Source organism: Ranitomeya imitator, chromosome 10, assembly GCF_032444005.1.
Source record: "Ranitomeya imitator isolate aRanImi1 chromosome 10, aRanImi1.pri, whole genome shotgun sequence".
NCBI classification, from domain to species: domain Eukaryota; kingdom Metazoa; phylum Chordata; class Amphibia; order Anura; family Dendrobatidae; genus Ranitomeya; species Ranitomeya imitator.
The window spans coordinates 130,077,915-130,101,273 of record NC_091291.1 but is presented as its reverse complement, the minus strand read 5'-3'; the positions used below and the strand labels follow the sequence as shown (position 1 = coordinate 130,101,273).

At 42.9% G+C, this 23,359-nt stretch overlaps 1 protein-coding gene and 1 long non-coding RNA gene across 5 annotated transcripts in view; one reads left to right on the top strand and one right to left on the bottom strand.

Annotated features, from left to right (window-relative positions):
* The window catches only part of SCN2B (sodium voltage-gated channel beta subunit 2), a 49,391-nt gene that overhangs the window by 8,606 nt on the left and 17,426 nt on the right, over positions 1-23,359 (bottom strand). For 2 of the 4 annotated variants that reach the window (XM_069741304.1, XM_069741302.1), the window contains exons 2-4: positions 16,376-16,539; positions 9,612-9,822; positions 9,145-9,381 (exon numbers count right to left, since the gene is read on the bottom strand). In XM_069741304.1, the coding sequence (XP_069597405.1) occupies positions 9,170-9,381; positions 9,612-9,822; positions 16,376-16,525 (573 nt within the window). In that variant the 5' untranslated portion in view covers positions 16,526-16,539 and the 3' untranslated portion in view covers positions 9,145-9,169. The remainder of the gene's footprint in view (positions 1-9,144; positions 9,382-9,611; positions 9,823-16,375; positions 16,540-23,359) is intronic. The other 2 variants (XM_069741303.1, XM_069741301.1) reach the window with 1 other exon arrangement.
* LOC138651256 (uncharacterized) lies at positions 9,292-18,479 on the top strand. The gene is made up of 3 exons (XR_011315458.1): positions 9,292-9,422; positions 14,795-14,898; positions 18,361-18,479. It is a non-coding gene; the product is annotated as an uncharacterized lncRNA (long non-coding RNA).

The following is a 23,359-nucleotide window of genomic DNA, read 5'->3' as shown; positions in this document are numbered from 1 at the left end:
GCTTTGTTATTTAACTCCACCTGATTCTGTCTTCCTTGCTCCTTGTCAATGTTCCAGTGTTGGACCTGAGCTTCTGGATCTTTCCTGTGGCCTGCTGCTCTGCTTAGATAAGTGTTTCTTTGCTTTTGTTGCTACTTTTTCTGTCCAGCTTGTCTATTCGTTTTTGCTGGAAGCTCTGAGACGCAAAGGGTGTACCGCCGTGCCGTTAGTTCGGCACGGTGGGTCTTTTTGCCCCCTTTGCGTGGTTTTTTGCTTTAGGGTTTTTTGTAGACTGCAAAGTTCTCTTTGCTATCCTCGCTCTATCTAGAATATCGGGCCTCATTTTGCTGAATCTATTTCATCCCTACGTTTGTCTTTTCATCTTGCTAACAGTCATTATATGTGGGGGGCTGCCTTTTCCTTTGGGGTATTTCTCTGAGGCAAGTCAGGCTTGTTTTTCTATCTTCAGGCTAGTCAGCTCCTCAGGCTGTGCCGAGTTGCATAGGTAGTGTCAGGCGCAATCCACAGCTGCCTTTAGTTGTGTTTAGGATAGGTTCAGGTATTGCGGTCTACAGAGATTCCACGTCTCAGAGCTCGTTCTATTGTTTTTGGGTTATTATCAAATCACTGTATGTGCTCTGATTGCTGGCACACTGTGTCACTGGATTGCCTACATAACAGTACAAGGAGCCAACCTAATGATTCTCAATAGAGGGAAAAAAGAAGTTCTGACATCATTTTTTTTTCTCAGCTCTGTGTTCAGTCTTTTTTTTCCCCTAGACATTTGGGTGTTTCAGGACACAGGTGTGGACATGGATATTCAGGGTCTGTGCTCTTCAATGAATAATCTCGTTACAAATGTACAAAGGATTCAAGATACTATTGATCAGAAATCTATGTTAGAACCAAGAATTCCTATTCCTGATTTGTTTTTTTGGTGATAGAACTAAGTTTCTTAATTTCAAAAATAATTGTAAGCTATTTCTGGCCTTGAAACCTCATTCTTCTGGTAATCCTATTCAACAGGTTTTGATTATTATTTCTTTTTTGCGCGGCGACCCTCAGGACTGGGCATTTTCTCTTGCGCCAGGAGACCCTGCATTGAGTAATGTTAATGCGTTTTTCCTGGCGCTCGGATTGCTTTACGATGAGCCTAATTCAGTGGATCAGGCTGAGAAAAATTTGCTGGCTTTGTGCCAGGGTCAGGATGATATAGAAGTATATTGTCAGAAATTTAGGAAGTGGTCTGTACGCACTCTGTGGAATGAATCTGCGCTGGCAGCTTTGTTCAGAAAGGGTCTCTCTGAGGCTCTTAAGGATGTCATGGTGGGTTTTCCTATGCCTGCTGGTTTGAATGAGTCTATTTCTTTGGCCATTCAGATCGGTCGACGCTTGCGCGAGCGTAAATCTGTGCACCATTTGGCGGTATTGTCTAAGATTAAACCTGAGCCTATGCAGTGCGATAGGACTATGACCAGAGTTGAACGGCAAGAACACAGACGTCTGAATGGTCTGTGTTTCTACTGTGGTGATTCCACTCATGCTATTTCTGATTGTCCTAAGCGCACTAAGCGGTTCGATAGGTCTGCCGTCATTGGTACTGTACAATCCAAATTCCTTCTGTCCATTACCTTGATATGCTCTTTGTCATCGTATTCTGTCATGGCGTTTGTGGATTCAGGCGCTGCCCTGAATCTGATGGATTTGGATTATGCTAAACGTTGTGGGTTTTTCTTGGAGCCTTTGCGGTGTCCTATTCCGTTGAGAGGAATTGATGCTACACCTTTGGCCAAGAATAAACCTCAGTACTGGACCCAGCTGACCATGTGCATGGCTCCTGCACATAAGGAAGTTATTCGCTTTCTGGTGCTACATAATCTGCATGATGTGGTCGTGTTGGGGTTGCCATGGCTGCAAACCCATAATCCAGTATTGGATTGGAACTCTATGTCGGTATCCAGCTGGGGTTGTCAGGGGGTACATGGTGATGTTCCATTTTTGTCTATTTCGTCATCCACTCCTTCTGAGGTCCCAGAGTTCTTGTCTGATTATCAGGATGTATTTGAAGAGCCCAAGTCCGATGCCCTACCTCCGCATAGGGATTGTGATTGTGCTATCAATTTGATTCCTGGTAGTAAATTCCCTAAAGGTCGATTATTTAATTTATCTGTGCCTGAACACTCCGCTATGCGCAGTTATGTGAAGGAATCCCTGGAGAAGGGACATATTCGCCCATCGTCATCACCACTGGGAGCAGGGTTCTTTTTTGTAGCCAAGAAGGATGGTTCGCTGAGACCATGTATTGATTACCGCCTTCTTAATAAGATCACTGTTAAATTTCAGTATCCCTTGCCATTGTTATCTGACTTGTTTGCTCGGATTAAGGGGGCTAGTTGGTTCACTAAGATAGATCTTCGTGGTGCGTATAATCTGGTGAGAATCAGGCAAGGAGATGAATGGAAAACTGCATTTAATACGCCCGAGGGTCGTTTTGAGTATCTAGTGATGCCGTTCGGACTTGCCAATGCTCCATCTGTGTTTCAGTCTTTTATGCATGACATCTTCCGTGAGTATCTGGATAAATTCCTGATTGTTTACTTGGATGACATTTTGATCTTCTCAGATGATTGGGACTCTCATGTGAAGCAGGTCAGAATGGTTTTCCAGGTCCTGCGTGCTAATTCTTTGTTTGTGAAGGGATCAAAGTGTCTCTTCGGTGTGCAGAAAGTTTCATTTTTGGGGTTCATCTTTTCCCCTTCTACTATCGAGATGGATCCGGTTAAGGTCCAAGCCATCCAGGATTGGACTCAGCCGACATCTCTGAAAAGTCTGCAAAAATTCCTGGGCTTTGCTAATTTTTATCGTCGCTTCATCTGTAATTTTTCTAGCATTGCCAAACCATTGACCGATTTGACCAAGAAGGGTGCTGATTTGGTTAATTGGTCTTCTGCTGCTGTGGAAGCTTTTCAGGAGTTGAAGGATCGTTTTTGTTCTGCCCCTGTGTTGTGTCAACCAGATGTTTCTCTTCCGTTCCAGGTCGAGGTTGATGCTTCTGAGATTGGAGCAGGGGCGGTTTTGTCACAGAGAGGTTCTGGTTGCTCAGTGTTGAAACCATGTGCTTTCTTTTCCAGGAAGTTTTCGGCTGCTGAGCGTAATTATGATGTGGGCAACCGAGAGTTGCTGGCCATGAAGTGGGCATTCGAGGAATGGCGTCATTGGCTTGAAGGAGCTAAGCATCGCGTGGTGGTATTAACTGATCATAAGAACCTTACTTATCTCGAGTCTGCCAAGCGCTTGAATCCTAGACAGGCCCGTTGGTCGTTATTTTTTGCCCGCTTCGATTTTGTGATTTCGTACCTTCCGGGCTCTAAAAATGTGAAGGCGGATGCTCTGTCTAGGAGTTTTGTGCCCGACTCTCCGGGTTCATCTGAGCCGGCGAGTATCCTCAAGGAAGGAGTCATTGTGTCTGCCATCTCCCCTGATTTGCGGCGAGTGTTGCAAAAATTTCAGGCGAATAAACCTGATCGTTGTCCAGCGGAGAAACTGTTCGTCCCTGATAGGTGGACTACTAAAGTTATCTCTGAACTTCATTGTTTGGTGTTGGCTGGTCATCCTGGAATCTTTGGTACCAGAGAGTTAGTGGCTAGATCCTTCTGGTGGCCATCTCTGTCACGGGATGTACGTACTTTTGTGCAGTCCTGTGGGATTTGTGCTAGGGCTAAGCCCTGCTGTTCACGTGCCAGTGGGTTGCTTTTGCCCTTGCCGGTCCCAAAGAGGCCTTGGACACATATTTCAATGGATTTCATTTCTGACCTTCCCGTTTCTCAAAAGATGTCAGTCATTTGGGTGGTCTGTGATCGCTTTTCTAAAATGGTCCATCTGGTGCCCTTGGTTAAATTGCCTTCCTCCTCTGATTTGGTGCCTTTGTTCTTCCAGCATGTGGTTTGTTTGCATGGCATTCCTGAGAATATTGTTTCTGACAGAGGTTCCCAGTTTGTTTCGAGGTTTTGGCGAGCCTTTTGTGGCAGGATGGGCATTGACCTGTCTTTTTCCTCGGCTTTCCATCCTCAGACTAATGGCCAGACCGAACGAACCAATCAGACCTTGGAGACATATCTGAGATGTTTTGTTTCTGCAGACCAGGATGATTGGGTGTCCTTTTTGCCGTTGGCTGAGTTCGCCCTTAATAATCGGGCCAGCTCGGCTACCTTGGTCTCTCCATTTTTCTGCAATTCTGGGTTCCATCCTCGTTTCTCTTCAGCACAGGTTGAGTCTTCGGACTGTCCTGGTGTGGATTCTGTGGTGGACAGGTTGCAGCAGATCTGGATTCAGGTAGTGGACAATTTGGCCTTGTCCCAGGAGAAGGCTCAACTTTTCGCTAATCGCAGACGCCTTGTGGGTCCCCGACTTCGTGTTGGGGATCTGGTTTGGTTATCTTCTCGTCATATTCCTATGAAGGTTTCCTCTCCTAAATTTAAACCTCGTTTTATTGGTCCGTATAGGATTTCTGAGATTCTCAATCCTGTGTCTTTTCGTCTGACCCTCCCAGACTCCTTTTCCATACATAATGTATTCCATAGGTCGTTGTTGCGGAGATACGTGGCACCTATGGTTCCATCTGTTGAACCTCCTGCCCCGGTTTTGGTGGAGGGGGAATTGGAGTATATTGTGGAGAAAATTTTGGATTCTCGTGTTTCTAGACGGAAACTCCAGTATCTGGTTAAATGGAAGGGTTATGCTCAGGAAGATAATTCCTGAGTTTTTGCCTCTGATGTCCATGCTCCAGATCTTGTTCGTGCCTTTCATGTGGCTCATCCTGGTCGGCCTGGGGGCTCTGGTGAGGGTTTGGTGACCCCTCCTCAAGGGGGGGGTACTGTTGTGAATTCTGTGGCTGAATTCACTCCTGTGGTCACAAGTGGTACTGCAGCTTCTGAGCTTCCTCCCTCAGGTGTTCTGGTGAGCTCGTTGGCTGCTTTGTTATTTAACTCCACCTGATTCTGTCTTCCTTGCTCCTTGTCAATGTTCCAGTGTTGGACCTGAGCTTCTGGATCTTTCCTGTGGCCTGCTGCTCTGCTTAGATAAGTGTTTCTTTGCTTTTGTTGCTACTTTTTCTGTCCAGCTTGTCTATTCGTTTTTGCTGGAAGCTCTGAGACGCAAAGGGTGCACCGCCGTGCCGTTAGTTCGGCACGGTGGGTCTTTTTGCCCCCTTTGCGTGGTTTTTGCTTTAGGGTTTTTTGTAGACTGCAAAGTTCTCTTTGCTATCCTCACTCTATCTAGAATATCGGGCCTCATTTTGCTGAATCTATTTCATCCCTACGTTTGTCTTTTCATCTTGCTAACAGTCATTATATGTGGGGGGCTGCCTTTTCCTTTGGGGTATTTCTCTGAGGCAAGTCAGGCTTGTTTTTCTATCTTCAGGCTAGTCAGCTCCTCAGGCTGTGCCGAGTTGCATAGGTAGTGACAGGCGCAATCCACAGCTGCCTTTAGTTGTGTTTAGGATAGGTTCAGGTATTGCGGTCTACAGAGATTCCACGTCTCAGAGCTCGTTCTATTGTTTTTGGGTTATTATCAAATCACTGTATGTGCTCTGATTGCTGGCACACTGTGTCACTGGATTGCCTACATAACAGTAAATGCACTCAGTACTTGGTTGGGTCTCCCTTTGCATCAATAACGGCATCAATGCGGCGTGGCATGGAGGCGATCAGCCTGTGGCACTGCTGAGGGGTTATGGAAGCTCAGGTTGCTTTGATAGCAGTCTTCAGCTCATCTGCATTGTTGGGTCTGGTGTCTCTCATCTTCCTTTTGACAGTACCCCATAGATTCTCTATGGGGTTAAGGTCAGGCGAGTTTGCTGCTAATCAAGCCCAGTGATACTGTTGTTTGTACACCAGGTATTGGTACTTTTGGCAGTGTGGACAGGTGCCAAGTCTTGCTGGAGAATTACATTTCCATCTCCAAAAAGCTTGTTGGGAGAGGGAAGCATGAAGTGCTCTAAAATTTCCTGGTAGTCGGCTGCGCTGACTTTGGTTCTGATAAAACACAGTTGAGCTACACCAGCAGATGACATGGCTCCCCAAACCATCACTGATTGTGGAAACGTCACACTAGACCTTGGAAATCAGGGTCCCAGAGTCTGGAGGAAGAGTGGAGAGGCCACAACCCAAGATGCTGGAGGTCTAGTGTGAAGTCTCCACAATCAGTGATCGTTTGGGGAGACATGTCATCTGCTGGTGTAGGCTCACTGTGTTTTATCAAGACCAAAGTCAGCGCAGCCGTCTACCAGGAGATTTAGAGCACTTCATGCTTCCCTGTACCGACAAGCTTTTTGGAGATGGAACTGTCATTCTCCAGCAGGACTTGGCACCTGTCCACACTGCCAAAAGTACCAATACCTGGTTTAAAACCAACAGTATCACTGTGCTTGATTGGCAGTAAACTCGCCTGACCTTAACCCCATAGAGAATCTATGGAGTATTGTCAAGAGGAAGATGTGAGACACCAGACCCAACAATGCAGACAAGCTGAAGGCTGCTATCAAAGCAACCTGGGCTTCCATAACCCCTCAGCAGTGCCACAGGGTGATCGCCTCCATGCCACGCCGCATTGATTCAGTAATTGATGCAAAAGGAGCCCCGACCAAGTATTGAGTGCATTTACTGAACATACAATTCAGTAGGCCAACATTTCGGATTTTAAAATCATTTTTCAAGCTGGAGTTATAAAGTATTCTAATTTACTGAGATAATGACTTTTGGGTTTTCATTGGCTGTAAGCCATAATCATCAACATTAACAGAAATAAACACTTGAAATACATCACTTTTTGTATTGAAGAACTGAAATAAATCAACTTTTTGATGATATTCTAATTTTGTGAGATGTACCTATATATAGGGGAGCTGTGGGGCCATCACACTGTGTATAGGGGACTGTGGGGTCTCCATTCTATATGTGTATAGGGGAGCTGTGGGGCCATCACACTGTGTATACGGGACTGTGGGGCCTCCTATATATATATACAGTGCCTACAAGTAGTATTCAACCCCCTGCAGATTTAGCAGGTTTAATAAGATGCAAATAAGTTAGAGCCTTCAAACTTCAAACAAGAGCAGGATTTATTAACAGATGCATAAATCTTACAAACCAAAAAGTTTTGTTGCTCAGTTAAATTTTTATAAATTTTAAACATAAAAGTGTGGGTCAATTATTATTCAACCCCTAGGTTTAATATTTTGTGGAATAACCTTTGTTTGCAATTACAGCTAATAATCGTCTTTTATAAGACCTGATCAGGCCGGCACAGGTCTCTGGAGTTATCTTGGCCCACTCCTCCATGCAGATCTGCTCCAAGTTATCTAGGTTCTTTGGGTGTCTCATGCGGACTTTAATCTTGAGCTCCTTCCACAAGTTTTCAATTGGGTTAAGGTCAGGAGACTGACTAGGCCACTGCAACACCTTGATTTTTTGCCTCTTGAGCCAGGCCTTGGTTTTCCTGGCTGTGTGCCTTGGGTCGTTGTCTTGTTGGAAGATGAAATGACGACCCATCTTAAGATCCTTGATGGAGGAGCGGAGGTTCTTGGCCAAAATCTCCAGGTAGGCCGTGCTATCCATCTTCCCATGGATGCGGACCAGATGGCCAAGCCCCTTGGCTGAGAAACAGCCCCACAGCATGATGCTGCCACCACCATGCTTGACTGTAGGGATGGTATTCTTGGGGTCATATGCAGTGCCATCCAGTCTCCAAACGTCACGTGTGTGGTTGGCACCAAAGATCTCGATCTTGGTCTCATCAGACCAGAGAACCTTGAACCAGTCAGTCTCAGAGTCCTCCAAGTGATCATGAGCAAACTGTAGACGAGCCTTGACATGACGCTTTGAAAGTAAAGGTACCTTACGGGCTCGTCTGGAACGGAGACCATTGCGGTGGAGTTTGTTACTTATGGTATTGACTGAAACCAATGTCCCCACTGCCATGAGATCTTCCCGGAGCTCCTTCCTTGTTGTCCTTGGGTTAGCCTTGACTCTTCGGACAAGCCTGGCCTCGGCATGGGAGGAAACTTTCAAAGGCTGTCCAGGCCGTGGAAGGCTAACAGTAGTTCCATAAGCCTTCCACTTCCGAATGATGCTCCCAACAGTGGAGACAGGTAGGCCCAACTCCTTGGAAAGGGTTTTGTACCCCTTGCCAGCCTTGTGACCCTCCACAATCTTGTCTCTGATGGCCTTGGAATGCTCCTTTGTCTTTCCCATGTTGACCATGTATGAGTGCTGTTCACAAGTTTGGGGAGGGTCTTAAATAGTCAGAAAAGGCTGGAAAAAGAGATAATTAATCCAAACATGTGAAGCTCATTGTTCTTTGTGCCTGAACTACTTCTTAATACTTTAGGGGAACCAAACAGAATTCTGGTGGGTTGAGGGGTTGAATACTAAATGACCCTCTGAAAAGACTTTTCACAATTTAAAAAAAAATAAACAAAGAAATAACATTCTTTTTTGCTGCAGTGCATTTCACACTTCCAGGCTGATCTACAGTCCAAATGTCACAATGCCAAGTTAATTCCAAATGTGTAAACCTGCTAAATCTGCAGGGGGTTGAATACTACTTGTAGGCACTGTATATATATATATATATATATATATATATATATATATATAGGGGAGATGTGGGGCCATCACTGTGTATAGGAGACTGGGGGGCCTCCATTCTATATGTGTATAGGGGAGATGTGGGGCCATCACACTGTGTATAGGAGACTGTGGGGCCTCCATTCTATATGTAGGGGAGCTGTGGGGCCATCATACTGTGTGGGGGGCACTTTAGGGGCATCATGCTGTGGGAGGAATTATACTATGTTGGGGTTATTTTTCCGGGGGCACTATGGTGTCATCATCATAATGTGCATGATAGGGGACTGTGGGGGGAATTCACTGTAGGGATACTCAGTAATTGGAGCATTTTCTAAGGCATTATGCTCTATAAGAAGCTTCATTATTGGCATAATTACTGTGTACCTTCCGTCATATGTGCCCCTTTCCCTGATTTTAATCAGGGAGGGTGTAATTAGAGGGGAGAGGCCCAGTTAGGACTTTCTATGTCGGCCACTGCCCAAGGTCCCTGTTCCACCTGACCCTCCCCGACTGTCGGAAAGCCGCCCACCTTACTCACCCTCTCCCATCTCTCCCCCAGCTCCTCATTGCTCACATACTTTCAGTTCTCCTTCAGGGTTCCCCTCTCCATCAGTCTTTACTTCTTCCTCAGTTTTCTGATCCTCTGAGTTAAGGTTTTGCATTTTTTTTCTTCTCACACATTTCAGAATGACAAGGCAAAGAATGACCACAGCCAAAAAACCTCCGACTGATGCTCCGACCAAAACTGCAACAGTTGAGTCTCTTTCAGGTGGAACTAGGAGAAGAAGACACAATGATGGAATCGTCACTGGACTGGTATGGAGGCTAATATCTCAGCTAATGTCTCAAGCAATTTTTGATATTAAAGGGTCAATCGTCGACATACAAAGAAGGCGCCTCCAGTCGGTGGCAGTAGCGAGAGCTAATTTGCATGTTTTTTTCCTATGATGCATTGCCATTGTAGACTGGCTAACTCAATACTAAATGTCATTGCCCATTTTATACCTTCTGTAAGGACCTCTAGGCGAATTCTCCCAGTGCCCTTATGTCGGTCTGGTGGGTTCAACACATAACAATGGTATTCTCCCTCATCTTCCAGCTGAACGTCATGGATTGTCACTGCTAAATCATTTTTAATGGGGTTTCCTGTAAACTCCACGCGGTTCTGAAAACGCTCGAGACGTTGGTTGATGATCTTCTTATCGTACTGGATAAACTGGAAGTTCAGAAACAGAGGATGGTTACATTCTGGTGGAACTTTGTAATAACGTCAAGAAACGTTTTGACAGATATTGCACAAAATATACTGATAGTGTAGCAAAAAAATAAAGTCTATGGACACTATGGAAAACATGAGTTTGACACGTTATCAGGTAATTTTAGTTATAAACTTGCAGTTTTACTCTGCAATCCTCTTTCCTTCATTCATTTTCAGACCCCCTGATGTGCAGTTTGCAGCCTGATCCAAATTACCTATTTTCCCTCAGTGGGAGTGTCTCTCTCAGTAATATAGGCTGGATGTGAGGTCTGTCTGTCTCCCAGTAATATAGGCTGGATGTGAGGTCTGTGTGTCTCCCAGTAATATAGGCTGGATGTGAGGTCTGTCTGTCTCCCAGTAATATAGTCTGGATGTGAGGTCTGTGTGTCTCTCCCAGTAATATAGGCTGGATGTGAGCTCTGTGTGTCTCCCAGTAATATAGGCTCGATGTGAGCTCTGTGTGTCTCTCCCAGTAATATAGGCTGGATGTGAGGTCTGTGTGTCTCTCCCAGTAATATAGGCTGGATGTGAGGTCTGTGTGTCTCTCCCAGTAATATAGGCTGGATGTGAGTTCTGTGTGTCTCTCTCAGTAATATAGGCTGGATGTGAGCTCTGTCTCTCCCAGTAATATAGGCTGGATGTGAGCTGTGTGTCTCTCCCAGTAACATAGGCTGGATGTGAGCTGTGTGTCTCTCCCAGTAATATAGGCTGGATGTGAGGTATGTGTGTCTCTCCCAGTAATATAGGCTGGATGTGAGGTCTGTGTGTCTCTCCCAGTAATATAGGCTGGATGTGAGCTCTGTATGTCTCTCAGTAATATAGGCTGGATGTGAGCTCTGTGTGTCTCTCCCAGTAATATAGGCTGGATGTGAGGTCTGTGTGTCTCTCCCAGTAATATAGGCTGGATGTGAGGTCTGTGTCACTCCCAGTAATATAGGCTGGATGTGAGCTCTGTGTCTCTCCCAGTAATATAGGCTGGATGCGAGCTCTGTGTGTCTCTCCCAGTAATATAGGCTGGATGTGAGGTCTGTGTGTCTCTCCCAGTAACATAGGCTGGATGTGAGGTCTGTGTGTCACTCCCAGTAATATAGGCTGGATGTGAGGTCTGTGTGTCTCCCAGTAATATAGGCTGGATGTGAGCTCTGTGTGTCTCTCCCAGTAATATAGGCTGGATGTGAGGTCTGTGTGTCTCTCCCAGTAATATAGGCTGGATGTGAGGTCTGTGTGTCTCCCCCAGTAATATAGGCTGGATGAGATGTATGTGTGTCTCTCCCAGTAATATAGGCTGGATGTGAGCTCTGTGTGTCTCTCCCAGTAATATAGGCTGGATGTGTGGTCTGTGTGTGTCTCCCAGTAATATAGGCTAGATGTGAGCTCTGTGTGTCTCTCCCAGTAATATAGGCTGGATGTGAGTTCTGTGTGTCTCTCCCAGTAATATAAGCTGGATGTGAGTTCTGTGTGTCTCTCCCAGTAATATAGTCTGGATGTGAGCTCTGTGTGTCTCTCCCAGTAATATAGGCTGGATGTGAGGTCTGTGTGTCTCTCCCAGTAATATAGTCTGGATGTGAGCTCTGTGTGTCTCTCCCAGTAATATAGGCTGGATGTGAGCTCTGTGTGTCTCTCCCAGTAATATAGGCTGGATATGAGCTCTGTCTCTCCCAGTAATATAGGCTGGATGTGAGCTGTGTGTCTCTCCCAGTAATATAGGCTGGATATGAGTTCTGTGTGTATCTCCCAGTAATATAGGCTGGATGTGAGCTGTGTGTCTCTCCCAGTAATATAGGCTGGATGTGAGCTCTGTGTGTGTCTCTCCCAGTAATATAGGCCGGATGTGAGCTCTGTGTGTCTCCCAGTAATATAGGCTGGATGTGAGGTCTGTGTGTCTCTCCCAGTAATATAGTCTGGATGTGAGGTCTGTGTGTCTCTCCCAGTAATATAGGCTGGATGTGAGGTCTGTGTGTCTCTCCCAGTAATATAGGCTGGATGTGAGTTCTGTGTGTCTCTCTCAGTAATATAGGCTGGATGTGAGCTCTGTCTCTCCCAGTAATATAGGCTGGATGTGAGCTGTGTGTCTCTCCCAGTAATATAGGCTGGATGTGAGCTGTGTGTCTCTCCCAGTAATATAGGCTGGATGTGAGGTATGTGTGTCTCTCCCAGTAATATAGGCCGGATGTGAGCTCTGTGTGTCTCTCTCCCAGTAATATAGTCTGGATGTGAGCTCTGTGTGTCTCTCTCCCAGTAATATAGTCTGGATGTGAGCTCTGTGTGTCTCTCTCCCAGTAATATAGGCTGGATGTGAGCTCTGTGTGTCTCTCTCCCAGTAATATAGTCTGGATGTGAGCTCTGTGTGTCTCTCCCAGTAATATAGGCTGGATGTGAGGTCTGTGTGTCTCTCCCAGTAATATAGGCTGGATGTGAGCTCTGTGTGTCTCTCCCAGTAATATAGGCTGGATGTGAGCTCTGTGTGTCTCTCCCAGTAATATAGGCTGGATGTGAGGTCTGTGTGTCTCTCCCAGTAATATAGGCTGTATGTGAGCTCTGTGTCTCTCCCAGTAATATTTACAGTAGCTAATCTATCAGCACAGCTTCTGACCTGCGCTTAGTTTCTCATTATGTGTTTTGTTTTTTTTACATCCAGTTTTCTCTGCAGTCTTCATAACCAGGAGAAGAATTTGTAACTTTTTATAAAGCACTCAGCTAAATAAAGGACTAGTTACAGACATTCTCCAGCAACAAAATGGTAGAATATTTTAATGAAGACTATTTTGAAAATTGTGTAAACTTGCATTTAAGAAGCAAACTCCAGCATGGCATTATTTCTACACTTTTGAGACTATAAGTTCTCTGTATGGCATGGTGTAGCCACTGTATATTATGTTGTAGAGAAGGCGCTGTAGTATATTGTGGGGGGTTATGTAATGTATAGTGGTACGATTATTTATCATAGTTGTAGCCCAATGTCAGGGTTTTGCATAAATGTGAAAAAAGCAAATGGATTTGGTCGTAAATCAGCTTAGAAGAGAGTTCAGGAAAAGAGAACTAAGACTTACAGACCCTGTCCTCAAAACAAACTCACTGATGGATTCGCTGTTAACTCATTCTGCAGACTGCTATGTACTGTGATACATAGAGGATGTAGAAGTCAAATGGTGCAATATGTTTAGTAGAATGATGGAGTCTGGGTCTGTATTTATCTTGGACATCATAGCTGGGGTATAGGGAGTCTGTAATGGGGTCTGTATTTATTCTTAGCTCCTTAGATTTTTAGGGGTATGTATGAGGTATGTATTTATCCTGGGGTCATTTTTTTAGGATGCTCTGCTTTGGGGTCAGTGTTTACGTAAGAGGCCTGGGGTTTGTATGAATTTAATGAGGTCTGTTTTCGGATGTGTATTTATTCAGGGGGTCTGGTCTATGGTCCGCAGGTCCTGTGTATCTTGGGTCTGATCTGTACTTGGTTAGGGGGTCTAGTCTGGGGTCAAGTGGGTAGTTACTTTTTATTCTGGGCTGATATATGGATTTACTCTTGGGTCTGTGCTTATGATACACATTTATTCTGGGGTCGGTATTTAATCAGGGGGTGTCAATAGGTTTAAGGTTTCAGCATTGGGACCTGTATTTGGGGTTGTCTGGATCTGTATTAATTTTGTGATCGGGGGGTTCTAATTTAGGGTCTGTATTAATCTACTTTGTCTGGTCTGATAGCTGTAGATTTATCTTGTGATCTTCATCTCTGGGTCTCATCTGTTGATTTTGGGATCTGTGGGGTCTGTATTTTGGGCTGAGGTTATTTTAAGGACTTCATTTATTAGGGCTCAGGAAGTCTCTGTTTATTTTGAGGTCTATATTTCAGGGACTTTACTGCATTTATTTTTAGCTTTTCTCTGGGGTCATTTTCAGCAAATTTGGGGCGTTTCTGGGCATGAACGGCATATGTCACAAAATTCTGGGGTGACTCGTATACTCGTATCATTCTTCTCTTGGAATTTCCAAGCCTGATGTGAATGTGGATAAGTATGGAGCGTCAGTCATGCGTGCGTACATGGATGTTCTAGACCTACAAGTTAGTGACCAACGTCGTGGATTTTCACCACGGGGTTAACCCTCCGAAACTAAATCTGCCCAATTTGGAGACTGTGGACATATCCTTATAGTCTCCATTCCTTTTGAGCCCATTCCTAGCCGAAGATACTCGGATAACACCTTATCCAAGCGCGTTCGCTCATCGCTAGTTTTAAAGCATTGTTGTCCTGATAAGGTCAATTGACAATTTTGGTAAGAAAAAAAAAAAACTCAACTTGACCACAATGTGTGAAATAAACCCTTGATCATCAGTATCTTACAAAAAAAAGTGTGAACCCAAAGCTCCGCTGATGTTCTCCGTCCCCGCTAACGCCACGTTCCCCGCCGATCCTACTTTATATTGTACAGTTCTATTCATAATTCTATTATCACCTTTTTTTTTTTATTCTTCCATTTTTCTGAACTCTCTTATTGAATCTCTGGTTCCTGTCCTTCCCACACAGGCTTCCTCCGCTCCAGCCCCTGTTGTGCTCGTTGCCCGAGGAGGCGAATCTCGACCCACGCGCTCCACATTCACGAGCCGAGCTGTATATTCCCACGCCTCAGCGCTTACACATAAGCCTTGTTGACTGACTAATCCGGCGCACGTTGCTTCCTTTCTGTTTTCGGCTTCACGCCACGTTCCTATTCCGCGGCTTCCCACACTTTCACACGCTCTCAGTGGGACCTTGAAGCCCCATTTCAATAGCACGGTGGGTTTTAGTTCCTGAGAAATTGTGAGACTTCCATTAGTGATCGCTTTCCTGCCGCAATAAACATATTATAGTTTTTGTTGCTTATTCTTTTTTTTTTTATTATTTAAGTTTAGCTTTCTTAATAATATATTTTCTCATATAATACATTTCAGATCTTCAGATCTGGGCAAGAAAAATTGAAGGTATTGGAAATATCATTCCCAGACTCCATGTCCAATAATGAAGGGAGGTCTACAAGGATTGATGATACAATCACGTAAGTTTTTGTTTTTCTGCTCCAACTCTCGTACCATTTTTCATCTTTTTATTTACTTTTTTTTTTTCATTTTTATGCAAGTTGCAGCCAGGCTCTTTAGTGTTGGTAGGGTGAGTTGGAGTGACTGTCCTTGTGTGGTTCCCTTATAGTATAGGTGTCTGTCCTTGTGTGGTTCCCTTATAGTATAGGTGTTTGTAAGCCTGACACTGTGCATCACACATACCTGTAAGCAAGTTCCAGCGCCTACAGTGCTGTCAGAATAGCCGGAGAATTAAGCATTGCAAATTGAAGGGAAGTAGGTTCCAGCACCTATAGTGCTGTCAGGATGCTGATAAAAAGGCACCGTTCAATGAAAAAAAAAAACGTTGAATGGCAAATTACAGAGCATGGCATGAGAAAACTCAGAAAAAAACATTGGACAATGACAGGATAAAAAGGTGTTGCGAATTGAAAGGAAGTAGGTTCCGGCACCTACAGTGCTGTCAGAATGCCAATAAATGAACCGTCCACTGAAAAAATGTTGAATGGCAAATTACAGAGCATGGCATGAGAAAAGTCAGAAAAACCACTGGACAATGGCAGGATAAATAAGTGTTGCGAATTGAAAGTAAGTTCCAGCACCTACAGTGCTGTCAGAATGCTGACAAAAAGGATCCGCTCACTGAAAAAAGTAACAGCATGAGAATTACAAAAGATATATCAAACTGGTATGTGCATCAAAAGTACCTTGTTGTTGAGGATGAGGCCAGCAAGACGAAGGGCAGGTTTGTGTGAAATTAAAGATATGTGTTATCAACAGGACATGGTGTAAGTTGCTGATCGCTGGGGGTTTGATCACCAGCAATCCCAAGATTGGGGCTCTGAAGACCCCGTTTAGAATAGAGGTTCACACGCTCGACCTCCGCTCCATTCATTGTCTATGGGACTGTAGGATAAAGCAGAGCACAGCAGTCTCATAGACAATGAATGGAGCGTGTGCACCTCTGCTTCATTTATGACGGGGTTTTAGAGCCATGGTTTCAGGATAACTCAGGGTTTGAATGGTCGGACCCCCGGCGATCAGAATCCTGTAGATAAAAAATAACTTGTTATTTTTTGGGGGGAATACATAATGGGACACTTGAATACTTTGTACGACTAGGGTTTAGTTTTGCACATAAAAGTATTAGAATACAAAGCCAATAAAATGTCATCTGTACAATGTGAGAAAAGTTGCGAACACAAAGGAAACAAGACATTGATGGAAATGAATCAGAAAGAAACGAAACGTCAGCGTGGACGGAGCGTGGACGGAGCGTGGACGGAGCGTGGACGGAGCGTGGACGGAGCGTGGACGTTCATGGTTCTCACAAATGGTTAAATGTGGACAGGTGTGAGTCCCGGTGCATACTGGGGACACATGATGGGGACATACTGGAGCGCAATGGTTTGGCACAGATGAGCCAGTACATTCACAGAGGTCCACACCATCGCTCACCGTCTCCTCCGTACAGTTCTCGCAGCTCCGATACGTCCAGTTCATGGAGAACTGTTTGATGTCCATCTTGTAGCACGAGTTGAAGTTGCAGGGCAGTCGAATGTCGGAGCCATTGAGGGCATAAATAACAGCGGGCACAGCGATCTCCATCCCGGAAGCACAAACTGAGCACATGCAAACATTAGTGGCAGAATAGTATAAGTGGAAGTCATTGCATGCAGAGCGGCACGTGGCGGTGACAAGCGATCGGCACTTTTTTTTTTTGGGAACTCCCATAGAAGTGAATTGTGGAACACCCCAGTCCTTGAGATAGAGGAAGGTCCCACATCTATCAGCTATTTACAGCAAATTCCGTGGATATGCCAAAAAATGTCTATAATTACAATACTCCTTTAATTTCCTAAAAATTGAGCTACAACGAATTACCCTTTAAACCAAATTCTCATTAATTAAAACATGATCAATGATGGGCGGTCGCCCACTGCTTTAGTTAATTTTCACTGATCCGGGGAAACAGTCTATATTTTTTTTTATAGCAGAGCTTGCTTCACAGTTCTGCTGGTTGTCACAGGAAACAGTCAGCAGGCTTGTTGTCAGATCCGCTGACTGTTTCCTATGACAACCAGAAGTTGTCACGTGGTGCCGCACATTACAGTGATGAATATGCGGCTCCACCTCCCATAGGGGTGGAGCCGCATATTCATTACTGTAATAAGCGGCACCACGTGACCGCTCATACAGGACAAGCAGCAACGCTGAAAGGATGTAAGCGCCGAGGGAGCTGGGTAAGTATTTTAATGCCAGCGGGGGGGCGGGGGCGCACAAGGGGTGGGAGGGGGCAGATTACCGGCAACTTTATTTTAAAAACAAGAATAAATTAAAAAAAAAGATTATTCATTCCTTCTTTCCAGCAAACGCTGCTGGGAAGAAGGGATGAATACCGGCTTCAGCACCGCACGCAGGGGACAGCGCTTAACTCTAGCGCTGTCTCCTGCACGGTCCGTGTGGTCCTCAGTCGGCACACGGCTGCCGCACGTGTGCCACACTGATGTTCAACGTAAGCACACGGACACGGATAATTCCGGTACCGATTTTTCCGGTACCGTAATTATCTGGAGGTGTGAGACTGCCCTATCACATAGGCTGTGGGTTAGCTACAGAGAGAAGAACACCCAGGGGAAAGGAGAGGGAAATCATCCAATGCTCAGTGTCAGTGTGAATAGGAGGGAGAAATAGATAATTCATGGCCTATATAAGAAGGGTGAAACATAGGAAGGAAGGGGTAATGGGTAGTGATAAGCGAATATACTCCTTGCTCAGGTTTTTCCGAGCACGCTCGGGTGACCGCTGAGTATTTATGACTGCTCGGAGATTTCGTTTTCATCGCCTCAGCTGAATGATTTACAGCTACTAGCCAGCCTGAGTACATGTGGGGGTTGCCTGGTTGCTAGGGAATCCCCACGTGTAAATCAAGCTGTCTAGTAGCTGTAAATCATTCAGCTGCCGCGATGAAAACTAAATCTCCGAACACTAACAAATACTCGGAGGACCCCCGAGCGTGCTCAGAAAAACCCGAGGAACGAGTATACTCGCTCATCACTAGTAATGGTGGCACATTGGGATGAGGGAAGTCTGACACTAGGGGCAGACTGCAAACTGTGTATCTAAAGGCAACCACTAACATACAATGCTATGGTTCCATGCAATCTATTGATCCATGGGGTGTACTTAATTTTTCACATATTTTTTCCAGCATTTTGGCATATTTTATGTTACGCAAACAGTGACGCGGTGCAATGTCTCATGCGTTCTTGTTTGTTCATCTGAGGTTGTATTTACCTCATTTTAGGACCTTCTAAGGACCGGTTCATTTTATTATGTCCTGTTACAACCCCCCCCCCCCCCCTCCCCTCCCCGAGAATTCCAATATTGTGTATTTATTTTTTCTGACTGCATGTAAAACATTTTTTTTTTTTATGTCAAAGGTGTCCATAGCTTTTAAGTTCCAAAGAAGATCATATTTGTGGAAAGACTGAGCCAACAAGAAACACTCAGATTCCAGCTCTGAAGCCTGAATGCAGCCATGGGCCGATAATATAAGCCGTAATTCAGGATCAGTGCAATGTAAGTAATGTCACTTATTTACAAAATTACACCACAGACATGTTACAGGGGGTTACTAAAGTGATACCATACTCTAATATACTTTATGTTTTATTTACTCCAAAGTTTCGAGTTTGTTGTGAAAAAAAATCAGGACATTGGTGATATAGATAGATAGATAGATAGATAGATAGATAGATAGATAGATAGATAGATAGATAGATAGATAGATAGATAGATAGATAGATAGATAGATAGATAGTTAGATGATAGATAGATAATAAATAGATGATGGATAGATAGATAGATAGATAGATAGATAGATAGATAGATAGATAGATAGATAGATAGATAGATAGATAGATAATAGATAGATGATGGATAGATAGATAATAGATAGATAATAGATAGATACGAGTAGATAGGAGACGGATACAGTTGCATCCCTTGCAGACAATGCTCTGTGAGCTGAACAAACCACACTAAAAATCTTAAAATCAGAAGGTGTGTCCAAACTTTTGGTCTGTACTGTATCTATTATCTATCTATCTATCTATCTATTATCTATTATCTATCGATTATCTATCTATCATCTTCCAATTATCTATCTATCTATCTATCATCTATCTATCTATCATGTATCTATCATCTATCTATCATGTATCTATCATCTATCTATCTATCTATCTATCTATCTATCTATCTATCTATCTATCTATCTATCTATCCATCATCTATCTATCTATCTATCATCTATCTATTATCTATCTATCTATCTATCTATCTATCATCTATCTATCTATCATGTATCTATCATCTATCTATCTATCTATCTATCTATCTATCTATCTATCTATCTATCATCATCTATCTATCTATCTATCTATCTATCTATCTATCTATCATCTATCTATTATCTATCTATCTATCTATCTATCTATTATCTATCTATCTATCTATCTATCTATCTATCTATCTATCTATTTATCTATCTATCTATCTATCTATTATCTATCTATCATCTATCTATTATCTATCTATTTATCTATCTATCTATCTGTCTATCTATTTATCTATCTATCTATCTATCTATCTATCTATTATCTATCTATTTATCTATCTATCTATCTATAATTCTATCTATCTATCTATCTATCTATTATCTATCTATTTATCTATCTATCTATCTATCTATCTATTATCTATCTATCTGTCTATCTATTTATCTATCTATCTATTATCTATCTATCTATTATCTATCTATCTATCTATTATCTATCTATCTATTATCTATATATCATCTTTTATCTACCTATCTATCTATCTACAGTACAGAGCAAAAGTTTGGACACACCTTCTCATTTAAAGATTTTTCTGTATTTTCATGACTATGAAATTTGTACATTCACACTGAAGACATCAAAACTATGAATTAACACATGTGGGATTATATACTTAACAAAAAAGTGTGAAACAACTGAAATTATGTCTTATATTCTAGGTTCTTCAAAGTAGCCACCTTTTGCTTTGAGTACTGCTTTGCACACTCTTGGCATTCTCTTGATGAGCTTCAAGAGGTAGTCGCCAGGAATGGTTTTCACTTCACAGGTGTGCCCTGTCAGGTTTAATAAGTGGGATTTCTTGCCTTATAAATGGTGTTGGGATCATCAGTTGTGTTGTGCAGAAGTCTGGTGGATACACAGCTGATAGTCCTACTGAATAGACTGTTAGAATTTGTATTATGGCAAGAAAAAAGCAGCTAAGTAAAGAAAAACGAGTGGCCATCATTACTTTAAGAATTGAAGGTCAGTCAGTCCAAAAAATTGGGAAAACTTTGAAATTGTCCCCAAATGCAGTGGCAAAAATCATCAAGTGCTACAAAGAAACTGGCTCACATGAGGACCACCCCAGGAAAGGAAGATCAAGAGTCACCTCTGCTTCTGAGGATAAGTTTATCCGAGTAACCAGCCTCAGAAATCGCAGGATAACAGCAGCTCAGATTAGAGACCAGGTCAATGCCACACAGAGTTCTAGCAGGAGACACATCTCTACAACAACTGTTAAGAGGAGACTTTGTGCAGCAGGCCTTCATGGTAAAATAGCTGCTAGGAAACCACTGCTAAGGACAGGCAACAAGCAGAAGAGGCTTGTTTGGGCTGAAGAACACAAGGAATGAACATTAGACCTGTGGAAATCTGTGCTTTGGTCTGATGAGTCCAAATTTGAGATCTTTGGTTTCAACCATCGTGTCTTTGTGCAGCGCAGAAAAGGTGAACGGATGGACTCTACATGCCTGGTTCCCACCGTGAAGCATGGAGGAGGAGGTGTGATGGTGTGGGGGTGCTTTGCTGGTGACACTGTTGGGGATTTATTCAAAATTGAAGGCATACTGAACCAGCATGGCTACCACAGCATCTTGCAGCGGCATGCTATTCCATGCGGTTTGCGTTTAGTTGGACCATCATTTATTTTTCAACAGGACAATGACCCCAAACACACCTCCAGGCTGTGTAAGGGCTATTTGACCAAGAAGGAGAGTGATGGGGGGCTACGCCAGATGACCTGGCCTCCACAGTCACCAGACCTGAACCCAATCGAGATGGTTTGGGGTGAGCTGGACCACAGAGTGAAGGCAAAAGGGCCAACAAGTGCTGAGCATCTCTGGGAACTCCTTCAAGATTGTTGGAAAACCATTCCCGGTGACTACCTCTTGAAGCTCATCAAGAGAATGCCAAGTGTGCGCAAAGCAATCATCAAAGCAAAAGGTGGCTACTTTGAAGAACCTAGAATATAAGACATAATTTCAGTTGTTTCATACTTTTTTGTTACGTATATAATTCCACATTTGTTAATTCATAGTTTTGATGCCTTCAGTGTGAATGTACAATTTTCATAGTCAAGAAAATACAGAAAAATCTTTAAATGAGAAGGTGTGTCCAAACTTTTGGTCTGTACTGTAGATAGATAGATAGATAGATAGATAGATAGATAGATAGATAGATAGATAGATAGATAGATAGGTAGATAAAAGATGATATATAGATATAGACAGATAGATAGATAGATAGATAGATAGATAGATAGATAGATAGATAGATACGAGTAGATAGGAGACGGATACAGTTGCATCCCTTGAAGACAATGCTCTGTGAGCTGAACAAACCACACTACACTGCCATTTCGCTCACAGAGCATTGTCTTCAAGGGATACAATTGTATTTACTTCTTTTGAAGAGGTCAGAATGAGGGATTTCTGCCTCCCAGGAATTCAATTATAAAGAATATTAGAGAGTTGTAGAACTTTTTATTACATAGAGAAATCCCTTTACTGTAGTTTATTAGCATAAAAAGATCAGAATAGTTTCTCCACACTCTTCCAGGATAATGTAGTGAGGCTGAGTTTTTGGTCAGTTTTTTTTACGCTGCGTATCTTCGAAAAAATGCAGTTAACCTGAAATGGTGCAGACAATCAGACAATCGGCAATATCAAAAACTCACCGAAACCTCATAGTGGGAACGTAGCCTAATAATCCACAGTCATTAATGAACATCTCGGTGATCATTTTAACATCCAAAATCATTTGTTTACAAAACAACCTAAATTGTTACTATACAGATGTCATAATCAAATTCTGCAGCATTTTAACCCTTTACACCGTCACTGGTAATACTGTTATCTTCTCAATGCATCATTTACATTTCCGCTAACTTTGTTCTCGCCTGCATCCCTAATAACTCTTCTTTTTTCTTCCCTTTCCCTCCCCTCTCTGTTCCTTGTCTCGGTCTCATCTACGGTTGCTGCACTGCGGGTAGATCCTGGACCGGCATCTGGCGCACTGTGCAGGTCACATTGCAGAGTTAGCGGTATAAGAGGGGTTAAGAGGCGTCCTACTGGTGACTTATGGTACTGCAATCGCTCCCAGCACCCCAGAATGGCAAGGGTTACTGCACAGCCTCCATTATTACATGATCAATAGCTGCTCTGCTGAGTCAAGTTTACTGGAGGAGGAGGAGGAGGAGGAGGCTGGATGTATCAGGGTGGAAGGAGGGGACGAAGAGTTTCACTGTATGCAGCATCCCAGATGCACAGATGCTGCTGTAATGGGACTTTGCATCATAGAATCCCATTTTCAGGATGTAAAATCTCCGAAAATTTGGAACCTAGTAATTTTAGGTTTTGACAATTTTTTGCTATTTTTGCATATCTATCTATCTATCTATCTATCTATCTATCTATCTATCTATCTATCTATCTATCTATCTATCTATCTATCTATCTATCCAATATCATCTATAATCTATCTATTATCTATTTATTATCTATTTATATAGATCTTGTAAATACTAAAATCTAGAATCTAGTAATTTTAGGTTTGAACACTTTACGCCATTTTTGCATATCTATCTATCCATGCATGATCGATTTTATTATATATATATATATATATATATATATATTTACACACTAAAACATACATATTTAAAACCATTAGGGTTTTAGATGAAGGTCTTGGCCAGCAGACTGGACCCTTAAACCTGATATATTTTATTTATATATATATATATATATATATATATATATATATATATATATATACACTCTGTATATATTTATATCCATTTATGTATACATATATATTTATTTATTTTACAGGCATATATACGTGCCAGAATCATATGCATTTTGGTATCCATGCCTAACACTAATAATATATTATATCTTTCTGATAGGCGATCACCATTGTATCAGTTCAGCACCATTATAATAACACAATTACTGGGATTTTATGACGCTTCCACCCCAGTGACCTTACAGAACCGGCCCAGTAATAGTATATCATTTACGTCACGTACAATTAATTTTTTTTTGTAATTTACACA